Raw genomic sequence first — 14925 nt, 5'->3', positions numbered from 1 at the left:
TTTTGTGTCTTTTGTTGTCTTTATCCCTAGAGTCTAGGAGAATACCTGATACATAGACACAATAAATATCTGTCATTATACATACAGACACACATATGGGAAGTAGTTTAGCATAATGGGAGCATGCTACCCAGGGAATCAGGAAGACATGGATTAAAGGCCTGCCTCTAATACATAATAGTTGTGTGACAATGGCTTTAGTGTCCCCAAGAGAACATAGTTCTTTTTAAACCAACAGTGTGATTAAAAGCATCTATGGGGGCAGCTAGATGGCGCAGTGGATAGAGCACCGGCCCTGGATTCAGGAGTACCTGAGTTCAAATCCGGTCTCAGACACTTAACACTTACTAGCTGTGTGACCCTGGGCAAGTCACTTGACCCCAATTGCCCCTCAAAAAAAACAAAAACAAAAACAAACAAACAAACAAAAAAGCATCCATGGCTTCTTTTAGCACCATTTCTGCAACAACATAGTAACATTCTGAGTTTTATTTTCTCAAATTACAAACAAGTTAACACTCTACATCCTCAGAGGGAGTTTGCACATGGAGAAGGAAATCCCACTGGAATCAGAGGTCCAAACTCATGTATGTATATGTGTCTACATATAAGGCAGAGTTAAGGAGAATATTGCAGTCTGGGGGACAGCCAAGGCAAAGGCAGAGATGGGAGTTGGTATGCTGGGTGTGAAGAATAGCAAGAAGGGAGCTTGGTTACATGTACATACACATTCCTACAGGTACATACTCATCTATTTTATATTTATATAAACCTGCATAATGAGTATAGACAGGCACTGTTGTTGAGTAAAAGACTGAGATAGTTTGAGTTTGAGTGTTTTCAAATTATTCATTGCTTTAGAAACACATCTCTTTAATACCAATATACTCCTGGTCCATTTGGCTGTGAATCATGGAACATAATTTCTAAAACATCAAAATTCTGAGCCAAGGTCAGTGAAAAGATAAATGATGGGATATAAAAAGCTTGCTGTGGTATGTTTCCAATAATGACATTTGATCAAAAACATTTACTGCCAGAAAAGATGGTGAGCCTATCATTTATCTAGAATGAGACATGATAAGTGGACATCTTAAGTGGTACATTTTTATTCCCCAGATATTAAAATAGCCAGAGAAAGGCCTCCAAGTGCATTAGGTGGATCTTCTTTGTAGGCGTGAGCAAAGGATGATCAGTATGAATAATATTCAGTCCATATCAGTGGAGGGAGTACTGACCCGAACCATTGAAATCATGGTTCCATCAAAGGTTAAGTAATATGTACAGGATTTGTCATGTGAAAATGAAGCAATGTTTCATTCTGAAACATTATTCATTTGGTATCCATTATGACTACAGTGGGTCATTTCATTTTTGAATGAATGAATGAATGAAGCAATTAAGAAGCACTTCCTATGTATGGAGAGCACTGGAAATACATATAAAAGCCTAAGACAATCCCTGCTCTCAGGGAACTCATATAGAGGAGACAACACATGGGAGGTTTCAGCTGCAAGTCAGATGGAAAGGTCCCACGGACCTTACAGTGCAGTGGCAAAGTAGAACAAGATGCCTCTTTTCCTCTTTCCAAATGTCATTTTCACTGTAAAAATCATATCATTTTCTGATGGTTAGACATTTGACAGTGCCAAAGACTTTGGTGACAAGAACTTTTATTTTTCCCTGAGTCTTCATTAGCAATAGCTGCAGCACCTTCAGAAGCAGGGACCAAGTTGCCTCTTTCCCAAGATGATTGCTTGGGTAGGGGGATGGAAACATTGCCACCAACTCTTGGGTTCAAGGTGCTAGGCTGTTTTCGTCTGGGTCCGAGGGGAGATAGTGATGTTGATTTGATTTACTTGATATATGTTGTGTCCCATCCTTCCCTAAGGATGCCTTGCTGCTTTTGAAATTTTTAATAATTCTTTAATATTATTGGAAAATACTAAGTATGATGTTCTCTACTTTAATAGCTTATGGAGCCACTCTGATTGAACACTGTCTTAGAGAAAATGGATTTTTTGGCAATGTCAGAGTAGATGAGAAATTTGAACCTAGAGGTATGTATGTTACAAGTTTAAATATTCACTTTTATTTTGCCTCTTTCTGTTTGGCTTATGTTAGTTTTTAAATTATGAATGATTACTATTTCTAGAAAAGGAATAAATAAATGATATCTACAACTTAGAATATTTTATTTTTGAGTGTCATATATATATATATATATATATATATATTGTGTATAGACACATATACATACATACATACATCATATCCCTTCCATTATCCTCCATTACTAAGTTTATTACCCTTTTGCCATTGGAGCTCTGTTGATGCTTGTGCTGTTGTTGCTGTCACCAGTGGTATGGTAACCTGCCCTCCTTTCCTTGAAGAATACCCTCTGCTTCTGACACTGAAGCCACCACTGTGGGAATTGGGGGAGTGGCATCCTTGATGCTTGAGCAGAAGAAACTGTGTTTTGGGCATCTAGAATTAGAACTTTGAGTTTATTTTCCCAAAGAAATAATCTTGCAAATTGTTAAGTTCCATAGTAATATCAGTATTATAGTGCTGGTACATTATGGATTAAAAAGATTTTTGTAGGCTAGGTTTGGAATTTTACTATCATTTTTTCTGTTAATTAAAATGCTAAGATACTTTTGGTATGCCAAACTGCAGGTCATGTATTTTTCCTTTACTGCTTTACTGACAGGATGGTATGTGGTTTGGTTTTTTCCTAAAAAGAGTTTTAATTTCAGTTTATAAGAACTTACCATTTCAGTTGCTTCAGCAATAACATGTTTTCATAGCTAGTAGGTCAAACAAGATATAATTTCCTCTGGTATTAAAAAAATGAAACTAAAAGAAGACTTTAAAATATATTGCTAGTGGGGGCAACTAGGTGGCACAATAGATAAAGCACTGGCCCTGGATTCAGGAGGACCTGAGTTCAAATCTGGCCTCTGACACTTGACACTAGCTGTGTGACCTTGGGCAAGTCACTTAACCCTCATTGCTCCTCCCCCCCATTAAAATCAAAATTAAAAAATATATATTACTAGCTCTTACAAACAAAATTTGTTTTGCTTAAGTTTCTGTAATTTAAAGCATTATTGTTTTTTGGTTTTTGTTTTTTTAGTGAGGCAATTGGGGTTAAGTGACTTGCCTAGGGTCACACAGCTAGTAAGTATCAAGTGTCTGAGGCCAGACCTGAACTCAGGTACTCCTGACTCCAGGGCCGGTGCTCTATCCACTACGCCACCTAGCTGCCCCAAAAGCATTATTGTTAAGGGATAATTAATTTTTACTTCCTTAATTGTAAGTGATGCTACATTGACATAATAAATTTAGAAGGTAAATTGGTATCTCTTCTTTCCCATAATAGATATTGAAAAAGTACTTATTTGTCTGCAGAAAGCAGAAGATTATATGAAAACAATGTCCAACTTCAGTGGAAAGGTAGAATATTACTTAAGCTGTGGTTTTATTCCTTTAGAAACTTTAGAGTTGAAATACAACTTATAAAACCTAGTGTGTGTAAATTTTATGGTTTTTGTTATCTGGAATATTGACTTTTTTGTAATTAGTATTCTGGATTTTGTTGTTCATTTACCTTTTAAGTCATAAAATGAACTGGAGAAGATTAAACTAACTACAAAAGTGCAGCTAGGTGGTGCAGTGGCTAGAGCATTGGGCTTCAGATCAGGGAGACTTAACTTCCTGAGTTTGAATCTGGCCTCAGCTACTTACTAGCAATGTGACCCTGGGCAAGTCACTTAACCCTGTTTGCCTCAGTTTCCTCAATTTTAAAATGAGCTGGAGAAGGAAATGGCAAACCACTTCAGTATCCTTGCCTGGAAAAACCCAAATGGGGTCACGAAAAGTTGAAAACAACTGAACAGCAAGAAAAGTGAAATAATTAGGATAATTTAAATGATCTTTTCTTGGGACTAAATTTGAGGAATAAGTTTTAATTTGTTTGAACTTTTTAGAGGCTTTGACCATGTACCTTCTACTCGTAGAGAGATTTCCCTGCATTTGAAAAGATCACTAGGCTGGAACTCAAGAGACTAGATTATATTATCCAATCGAACACTAGCTAGTTGTTTGACTGTAGCAAGTTGTTTTGCATCTGGTTTTTTAATTTGGAACAAAAAGGATTGGATCGGTCCCTTCTGCCTCTAGCAGTCTTTGTTTCTGTAGATTAATTTTCTGTGAATCACCTCATGATATGTCAGTTTATTCTTTACTATTTCCTAACTCTTTGGTACTCTTTAGCATAGCAACCCCCCATCCCCACCAAAAAGCCAACAACAATCAAATTATGTTTGTAAGTAAAGATGTAAAATAGAGATCTTCATTCTGGTAAAAATTTAATTTGTATGTTTGATTTCCTTAGGGGTATATAATTCAGAAAAAAGAGAAAAAACCGAGCCTGGAACCAGATAAGCAATCTGAAGATATACTCACGTAGGTATTTAAAGATTAATTCACATGGGTTAGTTGTTTAATATAAAATAATATTTTAAATTTTATTATTGATTTATTTTACAGATATGAAGAGTTTCATCCTTTCTTGTTTTCTCAACATTCCAAATGTCCATATATAGAATTTGAATCATTTGACAAGGTGGGTTTTTTTTTGGTAATCTGTCTTTTAGCCAATCTAGGTAGGGACATAGATTTTCCCCAATTGGGAAATGTAACGATGTATTGTAGAACAATTATTGATAGGTCTCTGAAATGTAGGCAGCATGCGGTATAATCATAAACTGTATATTCACTTATATTTATTTACTGTTTTATTTAAAGATGGTGGGCTGAACCAAAAATTGAAGGCTCCATTATTAGCAAAATTGGTCCAAATCAGTTAATTTCTTAGAGAATTATCATGGAATAGACAGACAAAAGTGAAGTACTTAATGGTAAAATTTACTGCTTAAGGGATGATACTTTAAGTGGTTATTAATTCAAGACCTCTTATGGAGTTCACAGAGCATTTTACCAAATTCACTGCTTTTTACAACTTTTGTTAATTTGCTGCCTGGTTTATTGATGCAATTGCAGTTTGGGATTATTAAATTACAGAAATAATTAATGAATATTTATGCTTTTAGGAGAAGTAAATTTAGCATGTTTTCATGGTGGGCTTGAATGTGATACAACTGTATTTGCACAGTTCAGGACTGTGTACATTGATGCTTTTTCTAATATCAGAAACAGGCATGGATTCCAAGTGGTCTTTATTATTTTACTTCTCAGTTCTCTCATTCTTCTGCCATTCAAGGATTTGATTTGATTTGATTTTTGGTTTGGGGTTTTTTGTTTTTTGTTTTGTTTTGCTTTGTTGTGGGGCAATGAAGGTTAAGTGACTTACCCAGGGTCACACAGCTAAGTGTCAAGTGTCTGAGGCTGGATTTGAACTCAGGTCATCCTGAATCCAAGGCCGGTGCTTTATCCACTGCACCACCTAGCTGCCCCCCATTCAAGGATTTTATAAGAGAAATAAGTGGTAAATGGCTTTTTTCCCCACATCTTCTGAGAGTGGGACCCATTTCATTCTTTTTTATCCAGTGATAAGATTTTAAAGGCTTCTATGTATTATTTGTTATGTTGTGTGTGTTGTTTTTTTTTTAATTAAGGCAGTGGATGAATTTTATTCTAAGCTAGAAGGCCAGAAGATAGACCTGAAAGCTTTACAACAGGTATATTTATGTTTTAAAACATATTGTATTTATGTTAAAAAGGGACCATAGTTTGATTTGATTATTAAATGATTCTTTTCCTGGGCTGCCCTTTCAGAAGTTAGTTACCAATTTACAGACCTCTATTATGGAAACCAGAAAGTATTCAAGTGTTTCAGGAAAGCCTCCTATTGAAAAGTATTTTCCAACATTCTTCCAGTTAGACAACATTTTTTAAAAATTCAAATATTCCAAAGAGAATTAGTCTTTTTGTCATATTTTAATATATATAAATTAGTTTAATCAATATATACGATTGTATTTCCATGACCCTAAAACTTCCATGGAGCTCAGAATTCCCTTTGAGGGGATAAGAGTTTTGATGAGGTGATGGCAGGAGGGAGATTTTTTGATTAAATGAATAATTTTATAATTTGGGGAAGACTAGGCCCAGGTCCAGTGCTGAAATGTAGGCATTGCACAGTTGCAAGTTGCAACAAAGGTTAGGAAAGACTGGGAGCAATAGGTAAGTGAAAGTTGAAGAAAAAGGATTTCTCTTTTTCCCCGTTTTGTCAAAAACTAACCCCCTAGGTTCTTCTGGCATAGACAGATTTTTAGGTTGTCAATGTGAGCTACATTTATTAGAAGTGAATAATAAGGACTAAATAGACTAGAAAATAAACATAGTAAGAAAATATATTTTACTTCCTTTTCGGTTTTGAAAATAAATTTTGTTTCTAAATATTGTGGCCTGTGATTTTCTTGTGATATGTGATAAAATCCTAATTTCTAAGAAAAAGAATGTATGCAAATGTTTAATCGTTTAAAAAATTAATTCTTTAATCTTGTTGGGTAGGAAAAAGTATATACATTATATGTATGTATATATACACACATACACATATATAAAATCAAATATATGTTATATACTTTCATGAATGATGACAAGCATCAATTTTATACCCCTTTAGCATCCCTTTTTACATGTATAATAGTATAATATCTGGCATGAAGAGATGAAAAATATTAATTTAGTAAGATCCCATTAAATTTTCTCTAATTGTACTGAATAAATACCTGTTTATTTTTAAGATATATTTCCCTCTGAGTTGAAATTCAATTTAATATCTATCTAAATTTGTGTTTCTAATTCCTTTGATCTGTTTTGCTGATGAAAGGAGAAGCAAGCATTGAAGAAATTGGACAATGTCCGTAAGGATCATGAGCACAGATTAGAAGCCCTTCATCAAGCTCAGGTATTAAGTTTTATATTTCACTCTTAAATGCTTCTTTTCAGTCAATAAGGATTTATTGAATACTCACTGAGCAACTGGTACATTGAGTCTTGGACAGATGGCCAGGATGATCAAATCATCCTGTTCTCTTCTACTACTTGCACAATATGAGAAATGGAAGAACTCTACATAAAGAAGTGGACTGTTCAAGGATATGATCTTAGAGCAAGCTTGTACTTGCTAGCCAAATATTAAATTTTCATTGTGATCAATTACACCTTGGAAAAATTAGCAAATGCTGGATGTCAAGGCTTAACTTACTGTTTTGTTGATTGTCTATCACTCATTTCTTCTCCCAATTTTCCCCCTACCCTTCTTATTTGATTTTTTTTTTTTGGCGGGCTACTGGGGGTTAAGTGACTTGCCCAGGGTCACACAGCTAGTAAGTGTCAAGTGTCTGAGGCCGAATTTGAACTCAGGTACTCCTGAATCCAGGGCCAGTGCTTTATCTACTGCATCACCTATCTGCCCCCTACTTATTTGATTTTTTTAAAAAATTTGAGCTCTTCTATGAATCCTTTTTTGGTCCTGAAACCAATTCATATTCTTGTTTTGCATGTAGCAGTTTTGACTTTGTTGTCTTCTTCTGAGTCTGTGTTTTGGTCTTCCCTATCACCACAGTAACTTTATATAGTCAGATTAATTTTTTGTCGTTTGTTCATTTTTTCAGCCTATTTCTTTATTTTTTTTAACTTTATGTTAATGTTGGACACAGTTCCTGGGTTGGAGGGGACATTGTTCCAAGCTTTAGGTTTTTTGCCCATGTGAGGGCCAAATTTAATATATGGATTGCTAATTGAGTGGCTCACCATAATATTGGAGTCCCAGAAATAATTAGGGACCTCTAGGTCCATAGCTCCCTCCCCTCTGAACTGCCTTTTTAGATAGTTCTCCCAGGCCAATAAGAAAGGAGCCTAAGGGGGCAGCTAGGTGTCGCAGTGGATAGAGCACCGGCCCTGGAGTCAGGAGTACTTGAGTTCAAATCTGGCCTCAGACACTTCACACTTAGTAGCTGTGTGAACCTGGGCAAGTCACTTAACCCCAATTGCCTCACTAAAAAAAAAAAAAAAGAAAAGAAAAGATCATAACAGCCTTAATCAGGTTTTATTAATGGGAATAAAATAAACAGCAAAGGTGAAATTTATAAAAATCAAAGATAAGGGAATAGGGAAAAAAGAAATACGGATAATCCTCCTAACTCTAACCTAAGTCTATACGATCCCCAAACTTGCTTCCAGTTCAGCTAATTCAAAAGAAAGCAGGGCTTTTATGTTAACTCACCACCTGGGGCTTATAGCTTCAATGGAAAAAACAGCTTATAGCCAGGGCCTGGAGGACTTGTCTGCTCCTGCTGCTGTTCACTCCACCGGGAGGAAAGTGACTCTTCCCTCAGAAGTGTGTGTGGGGGGGTCCTTCAAAACTGCCTGTGGAGAGTGGTTTCTCCTGACATCAGCAGCATATGTCACTTCAGGGCAGGCCAGGTGTGGCTTATCCAATCAGACAGCCAAATTCCAATAATCTTTTTTTTTTATTTTTTTGGTGCAGCAATTGGGGTTAAGTGACTTGCCCAGGGTCACATAGCTATTAAGTGTTGAGTGTCTGAGGCCGGATTTGAACTCAGGTCCTCCTGAATCCAGGGCCGGTGCTTTATCCACTGTGCCACCTAGCTGCCCCCAAATTCCAATAATCTTACCACACCCAGCTGTTTGCAGATCTAGTTCTGGGGGTCTTTCAGTTCTTCCAGGGTGGTATGATTTAAGGAGAGGGAGAGGTGTGTTCACCGCTCCTCTGCCTGTTTTCTGGTCTATGAATGACCACAAGCACTCTTTTCTGCCCTGGAACTTTGGCCAGGGTCCCTGCTTCCCTGTGGCTACAAGCTCTGGTGTGCTAGTGCTCCTCTTTACCATGAAACTGTGGCCCAAGACTTCAACCCAGATCCATGTATGGGCAATACAACAGAGTCCTGCACCCAGTGCCAGCAAAAGGACCCCTATAATCTTCTGACAAGTTGTCCAACCCCCTTACTGTCTGTGGGCTGAGGGCTTAAATATTTCTTTTTAAAGGGTACATTTAATTGGCATTGTAGTAATTATTTTTCTTTGTTTCTTAAGGAAATTGATAAAATCAAAGGAGAACTCATAGAAATGAATCTACACATAGTAGATAGAGCCATCCAAGTGGTTCGGAGTGCATTAGCCAACCAGATAGACTGGACAGAAATTGGGTTAATTGTAAAAGAAGCCCAAGCTCAGGGAGATACCGTTGCAAATGCAATCAGAGAATTGAAACTGCAAACCAATCATGTCACAATGCTGCTAAAGTAAGTATTGTGAAGTATGGTAATGAGAAAAATTGCTGCTGTTACCTATTTTTGATCATCTTTGACCCAGAATAACTTTTCTTGGTGTATTCTTTTCTCTATCTGCTTTCCTTTGTAATTTGAAATCTTAAGTTGGGGCCACTCACTACAACAATTGGAATAAGAACTACCTGTATTTGAGGAATTTAAAAATTAGTAAGAGCCTTTATCAGACTCTCTCACTCATAGTAGTTCCTTTATTTGACAATAGGGATATTCTTATTACAAAGGGAAAAAGTAAACCCATGAGCTATACTCACTGTCAAAAGGAAATTCATTTTTTTCAAGCATTTGTTATTTCTCTCTCCCAGTGTGCCTTCTCCCCCACTGAATAATTAAAAAACAACAACAGCAACAACAAACCTCATAGCAATTAAGTCCAGCAAAACTAATTCCTATATTGGCCATGTCCAAAAACATATGGCTCATTTTACACATGTTTCATCTTCATTCCTTTGGACTTATGGTTTATCATTATATTAATCAGGGCTCTACAGTCTTTGAAATTTTTTCTCTATAATATTATTTGTCTAGTTCTGCTCATTTTATTCTGTATCAGTTCCCAGAGACCTTCCCAGTTTCCTCTGAAGCTATTTTGGCATTTTTTATTGTATAAAATGGGCTCCACCAAAAGTCATAACTGTGCTAAAACTTTTGGTTAATAGCTTAAAACTGTGTTAAGACATTTGGGATATTCCATATCCCATTACATTCATAAACCAGTTATTATTAGTTTTTCCCCAAATAGGAGGACAACCTATACCTTACAGTTTTTGCTACTATGAAAAAAAGCTGCTGTAAATATTTTTGTACGAATGGGTCCCTTTCTTCTACTAGGATATTGTAGGGGCCAAATTTAATATGTGGAGAGTTAATTGGGTGGCTCGCCATAATATTGGCCTTCAGAAAATATTGAGGGACCTCCAGGTCCAAAGTTTCCTCCCCTCTGAACTGCCTTTTTTAGTTATTTCTCCCAGGCCAATAAGAAAGGAGCCTAATAGCCTCTTTTCCACAGACAAATCAGGTTTTATTTAATGGGAATAAAATACACAGCAAAGGTGAAATTAATAAAGTTAAGGGCAAGGGAATAGGGAAAAAGGAAAATGGATAATCCCCCCTAACTCTAACAAAAGCCTATATATACAATCCCCAAACTTGCTTCCAGCTCAGCTAATTCAAAGGGCTGGATTTAACTCACTACCAGGGGTCTGTAATTTCTATGGGAGTCAGCTGTTCAGCCTGGAGACCAAGAGTATGTGTTACTTCCTGTTGGGGTCCCCTTTTCTACCTTTTTCTCCCTCCTCCAAAGGGGAGGTCCTTCAAGTTATGTGGCTGAGACTGGTTCCCTGTTGATTACACAACCTCTGAGGATACTCCTTCTCAGGGTTGGACAACTTTAAACTAGGTGGCTAAAAATCTAATCATCTTAAGTGGGTATTTAGTAGTTTCTCATTCACACCCAATTCAAACACTACTAAGTCAATCAAGTGGGACCCCTGGACATCTGCCAAATTGCATTATTTTACCACAGGATCTAGTAGTGGTATGACTGAATCAAAAGATATGCACAGCTGAACCAATTCACAGGTCCACCAGCAATGCAAAGGTGTGCCTGTTTTCCCACAACCACTCCAATACCAAAGGAAATTTATTAAAGGAAATACTAGAAATAGAAGTCAGATACTTCAGGCCTATAAATCGATGTCCAGTTTGGGGCAGTGGTATGACAGTTCCCCAGATTAGAGTGGTGTAGCATTTCATAGATGACTTTTTTAGCTTTCCCTGTGTATAGGAAAAATCCCATGTCTTTACAGATTTATACTCTGGGGTCATTGAGGGAGATGAGTATATAAGAGTAAAATGTTCCTTGATTTACTCAAGGTTAACCCAAAGGGCTGACTGGGGTTGAGATGGTCATTTAACTTATGAAATTATTATTGAATAAAGAAAGGGAAGCCTTTTCAGCTAGTTTTAGGGATGGAAGCAAAAAAACAAGAGACATTTAATACTTGGAGGAAACATGGCAATTAACTGGCAAGTGTCAGGAGCGTGGCTTTCAAATGAGAAATCAGAGGCTTTATCAGAGGTCTTGGTGTTTTATCTTGGGATTGTACATGTGAAATGCAAACCTAGACTCCATGGAGAAGGAGGAATAAACTTTTAATACACATATCCTAACAATATTTATTTATTTATTTGTTTTTTGCGGGGCAAAGAAGGTTAAGTGACTTGCCCAGGGTCACATAGCTAGTAAGTGTCAATTGTCTGAGGCCAGATTTGAACTCAGGTCCTCCTGAATCCAGGGCCAGTGCTTTATCCACTGTGCCACCTAGCTGCCCCTAACAATATTATCCTTATCCATACCTATATTTGTTAATATAATATATTTATATTACATATCATTATGTGTAACTTAAGATTCTGAATGTGGATTCTAATCTGTTCCCCCAGTTTTGGGGGAAACTGACTAAAATCACTGATAAAACGAGTTTAGGTTTTTAAGGGTTTATTGGAAAATAGAAAGAAAAAGATTGAGAACAGAATTCCAACAGCCTGGCATTCCTATCTTTCCTCAAATTTCCTGTGAAGTCCTCTGCCGCCACCACCACCACGTCAGGAACCCCAAAAGCGCAAGAGCTCTCCGTGCAGGCTCCCTTTCCTCTTTCCTGTCTCCTCCCAGAAAATAGGAGGCTCCTCAAGTTGATTGGCTGGTAGCCTTGATAGACAGCACCCATGAGCAAACGTCTTTTCCTGACGCCAAGGAAAAGCCACCATGTCTCTGAGGCATTTTCCTCATGGTGGAGCTTTCCCACAGCAAGTCTCCAGTAGGTGGCATCATTCCAATCATTCCAATTATATTTATTAATATACCTATGTTTGAATATGTATATGCATGTGTATTTTTAATAGCAAACAATATTGATTCATTTACATTTTTCAGGGTGAGGAAGGAACACTTGCTGTTACAAGTTATAAGTTGTTAGATTAAATAGACCACTGAACCTGGAAGACCCAATTTCAAATCCATTCTCAGACATTTATTAGTTGTGTGACCCTGGGCATTTAACCTCTGTTTCAGTTTCCTCATCTATGAAATGGGGATAACAATAGCACTTAACTCCCAGGGTTGTTGTGAGGATAAAATGAGATAATATTTGGTCCTGCCACAAAACTTATCCACAATGTTATAAAAAAATTCATTGTGTCTTACATTTACACAGAGCTTTGGAGTTATTTTAAGGTTCTAAAAACTAAGTATTATTAATATTTAAAATTGGGATAAGAATAAAAGAATGTTATCGCAAATTTGAAAAACTAATGCAATTTCAAAATGATTTGTAATTTCAATAGAAACCCATACCTAGTATCAGATGAGGAGGAGGAAGAAGATGAAACTAACATTGAAAAAGAAGAAACAGAAGAACCAAAGGGGAAAAAAAAAAAGCAAAAGAACAAACAGCTTCAGAAACTTCAGAAAAATAAGCCATTACTTGTTGATGTTGATCTCAGTTTGTCAGCATATGCCAATGCCAAAAAGTAAGACTATTTACTACAAAAAGAAGTTCAAAAGGCATTTTTAATACACAAATCTTTTCTTGTGAATTCTTAAATAATGAGATAGAGATTTTTGGGAAATGTTTCCTATTCTGAACATTCATTTCAGCCAAGATACTTGTTTATTTGCTTAATTTTTACCGGATGTTATAGATTATTAAATCTAGTGTACCACAGAGTAAGGTTCATGGAGCATAAAGAATAAAAGTCATGGGATTTGAATTTTAAGATAAATTTATGTTATTGCAGATATTATGACCATAAGAGACATGCTGCCAGGAAAACACAAAAAACAGTTGAAGCTGCTGAGAAGGTATTGAATATTTCTCAGACTCTGTTCATTTCTCCCCCCTCCTCCCAACATTTTAATGTCCTTACTGAATTCCTTCTCTCCTTTCCCTGTGTCTTTTCTATTCACTTTTACATATGTAGACATGATATCATTGGAAAAGCAATAGACTGGAAGTTAGGAGACCTGGATTCTGGTCCTAGATTTGAGATATATTAGTTGGATGAGTTTATTTCTCAAGAACCCAGTTTCCTTTTCTACAAAATAAGGTAGTGATAATTGGTCTCCAGGGTCCCTTGCAACTTTAAAATTCTATGATTCTGATTGAAAATTTCTTTCATTAATCATTGCTTAGGTTTTACAATTAGCTCTTTTTTGTAACTTATTCCTTCTAAAATTTATTTTCTTCATTCATAGGCATTCAAATCAGCAGAAAAGAAAACAAAGCAAACCCTCAAAGAAGTTCAGATGGTTACCACCATTCAGAAAGCACGGAAAGTGTATTGGTGAGTGGATTTATTTTGCACTTCTTAGTTTTTCCTCTTGTTTGGAGAATCATTTGCCACCAAATGAAGGAATTAAAATGGATATAAGAAACCACTGGTGGTTTTCCCTTCCTTTAAAACTCCTTAAGGGGGCAGCTAGGTGGCTCAGTGGATAAAGCATTGGCCTTGGATTCAGGAGGACCTGAGTTCAAATCCACCCTCAGACACTTGACACTAGCTGTGTGACCCTGGGCAAGTCACTTAACCCTCATTGCCCTGCAAAAAAATCAAACTCCTTGGACCCAAGAAATCCTCATTCTCATTGTGAGTGGTTCTAATTTACCATTTCACTTTTGAATTACTCTAAACTTTTAAGAAGTTTTACCTTGTATTTAATATAAATCTGCTTCTACTCATTGTGCCTAATTCTGCTCTATGGGGCCCAGAGGAAAAAAGTCTGATACCACTTTTTGCGTGTTATACAAGGAAAATTACTTTCTGTACAGGTTAGATAAATTGCCTGCTGAGATCCCTTCCATCTCTCATGTTGTGTGAAGTGGTAACCCCTCTTTTGGTTGTTCCATCCCTTCTAACACACTCATACCCTGTAATTGATCCTTCTATGGCATGATTTTTAGGCTTCTCATATCTTGATTTCTTTTTGTGTATCTACATTTCTTTTACAACATGGTACCTAAAACTGAAATGTAGTACAGTGAAAAGAGCAGTGGATTTGAATCAGTGACCTACATTAAACCCCATCTCTGACACAACTTGGATGATATTGGGCACATCACTTAATCCCTTTGGTCCTCACTTTCCTCATCTATCAAGTAGGGTTAGACTGCAAAGAATATAGAAGCAGGACTAAAAAAGAATTCTTGTGGAACCTGTCTGGGAGTTTTCAGTGGACTAAAAGGTGACTATGTCATGGCAGCCAAAAAAATTAATGTTGCCATAGGTTTCATTGAGAGGAACACCCAGCATCCAGAATGGAGAAGGTAAGAGGTGCACTGGACTCCTACTTTTCCAGACTTTACCTAGAGGAGGAGGTAGATTGAGAGCTGGAAGGACCATCCAGTCACTGGATCAGAGATGTTTAACCTGTAGTTCATGAACTTGTGTGTATATCATTGTATTTCAGTATAATTTTTTTTAATGATCCTAATATATTTTATTTTATGCCCCATAAGCATTATTCTGAGAAGGGGTCCATAGGTTTTACCAGACTGTCAGGAGGGTTCAAAGACACAGAAAA

General features: G+C 36.8%; 1 protein-coding gene across 4 annotated transcripts in view; it reads left to right on the top strand.

Moving 5' to 3' along the window:
* Nucleotides 1–14925, top strand: part of NEMF (nuclear export mediator factor) — a 64694-nt gene that overhangs the window by 19843 nt on the left and 29926 nt on the right. For all 4 annotated transcript variants that reach the window (XM_043981635.1, XM_043981633.1, XM_043981634.1 and 1 more), the window contains exons 7-16: nucleotides 1974–2060; nucleotides 3386–3459; nucleotides 4400–4470; nucleotides 4555–4630; nucleotides 5643–5705; nucleotides 6863–6940; nucleotides 9091–9299; nucleotides 12690–12875; nucleotides 13143–13206; nucleotides 13600–13688. In XM_043981635.1, the coding sequence (XP_043837570.1) occupies nucleotides 1974–2060; nucleotides 3386–3459; nucleotides 4400–4470; nucleotides 4555–4630; nucleotides 5643–5705; nucleotides 6863–6940; nucleotides 9091–9299; nucleotides 12690–12875; nucleotides 13143–13206; nucleotides 13600–13688 (997 nt within the window). The remainder of the gene's footprint in view (nucleotides 1–1973; nucleotides 2061–3385; nucleotides 3460–4399; nucleotides 4471–4554; nucleotides 4631–5642; nucleotides 5706–6862; nucleotides 6941–9090; nucleotides 9300–12689; nucleotides 12876–13142; nucleotides 13207–13599; nucleotides 13689–14925) is intronic.

The sequence above is a fragment of the Dromiciops gliroides genome, chromosome 2 (assembly GCF_019393635.1).
Source record: "Dromiciops gliroides isolate mDroGli1 chromosome 2, mDroGli1.pri, whole genome shotgun sequence".
NCBI classification, from domain to species: Eukaryota; Metazoa; Chordata; class Mammalia; order Microbiotheria; family Microbiotheriidae; genus Dromiciops; species Dromiciops gliroides.
The sequence above is the reverse complement of the archived record's forward strand: the minus strand, read 5'-3'. Positions and strand labels throughout refer to the sequence as shown.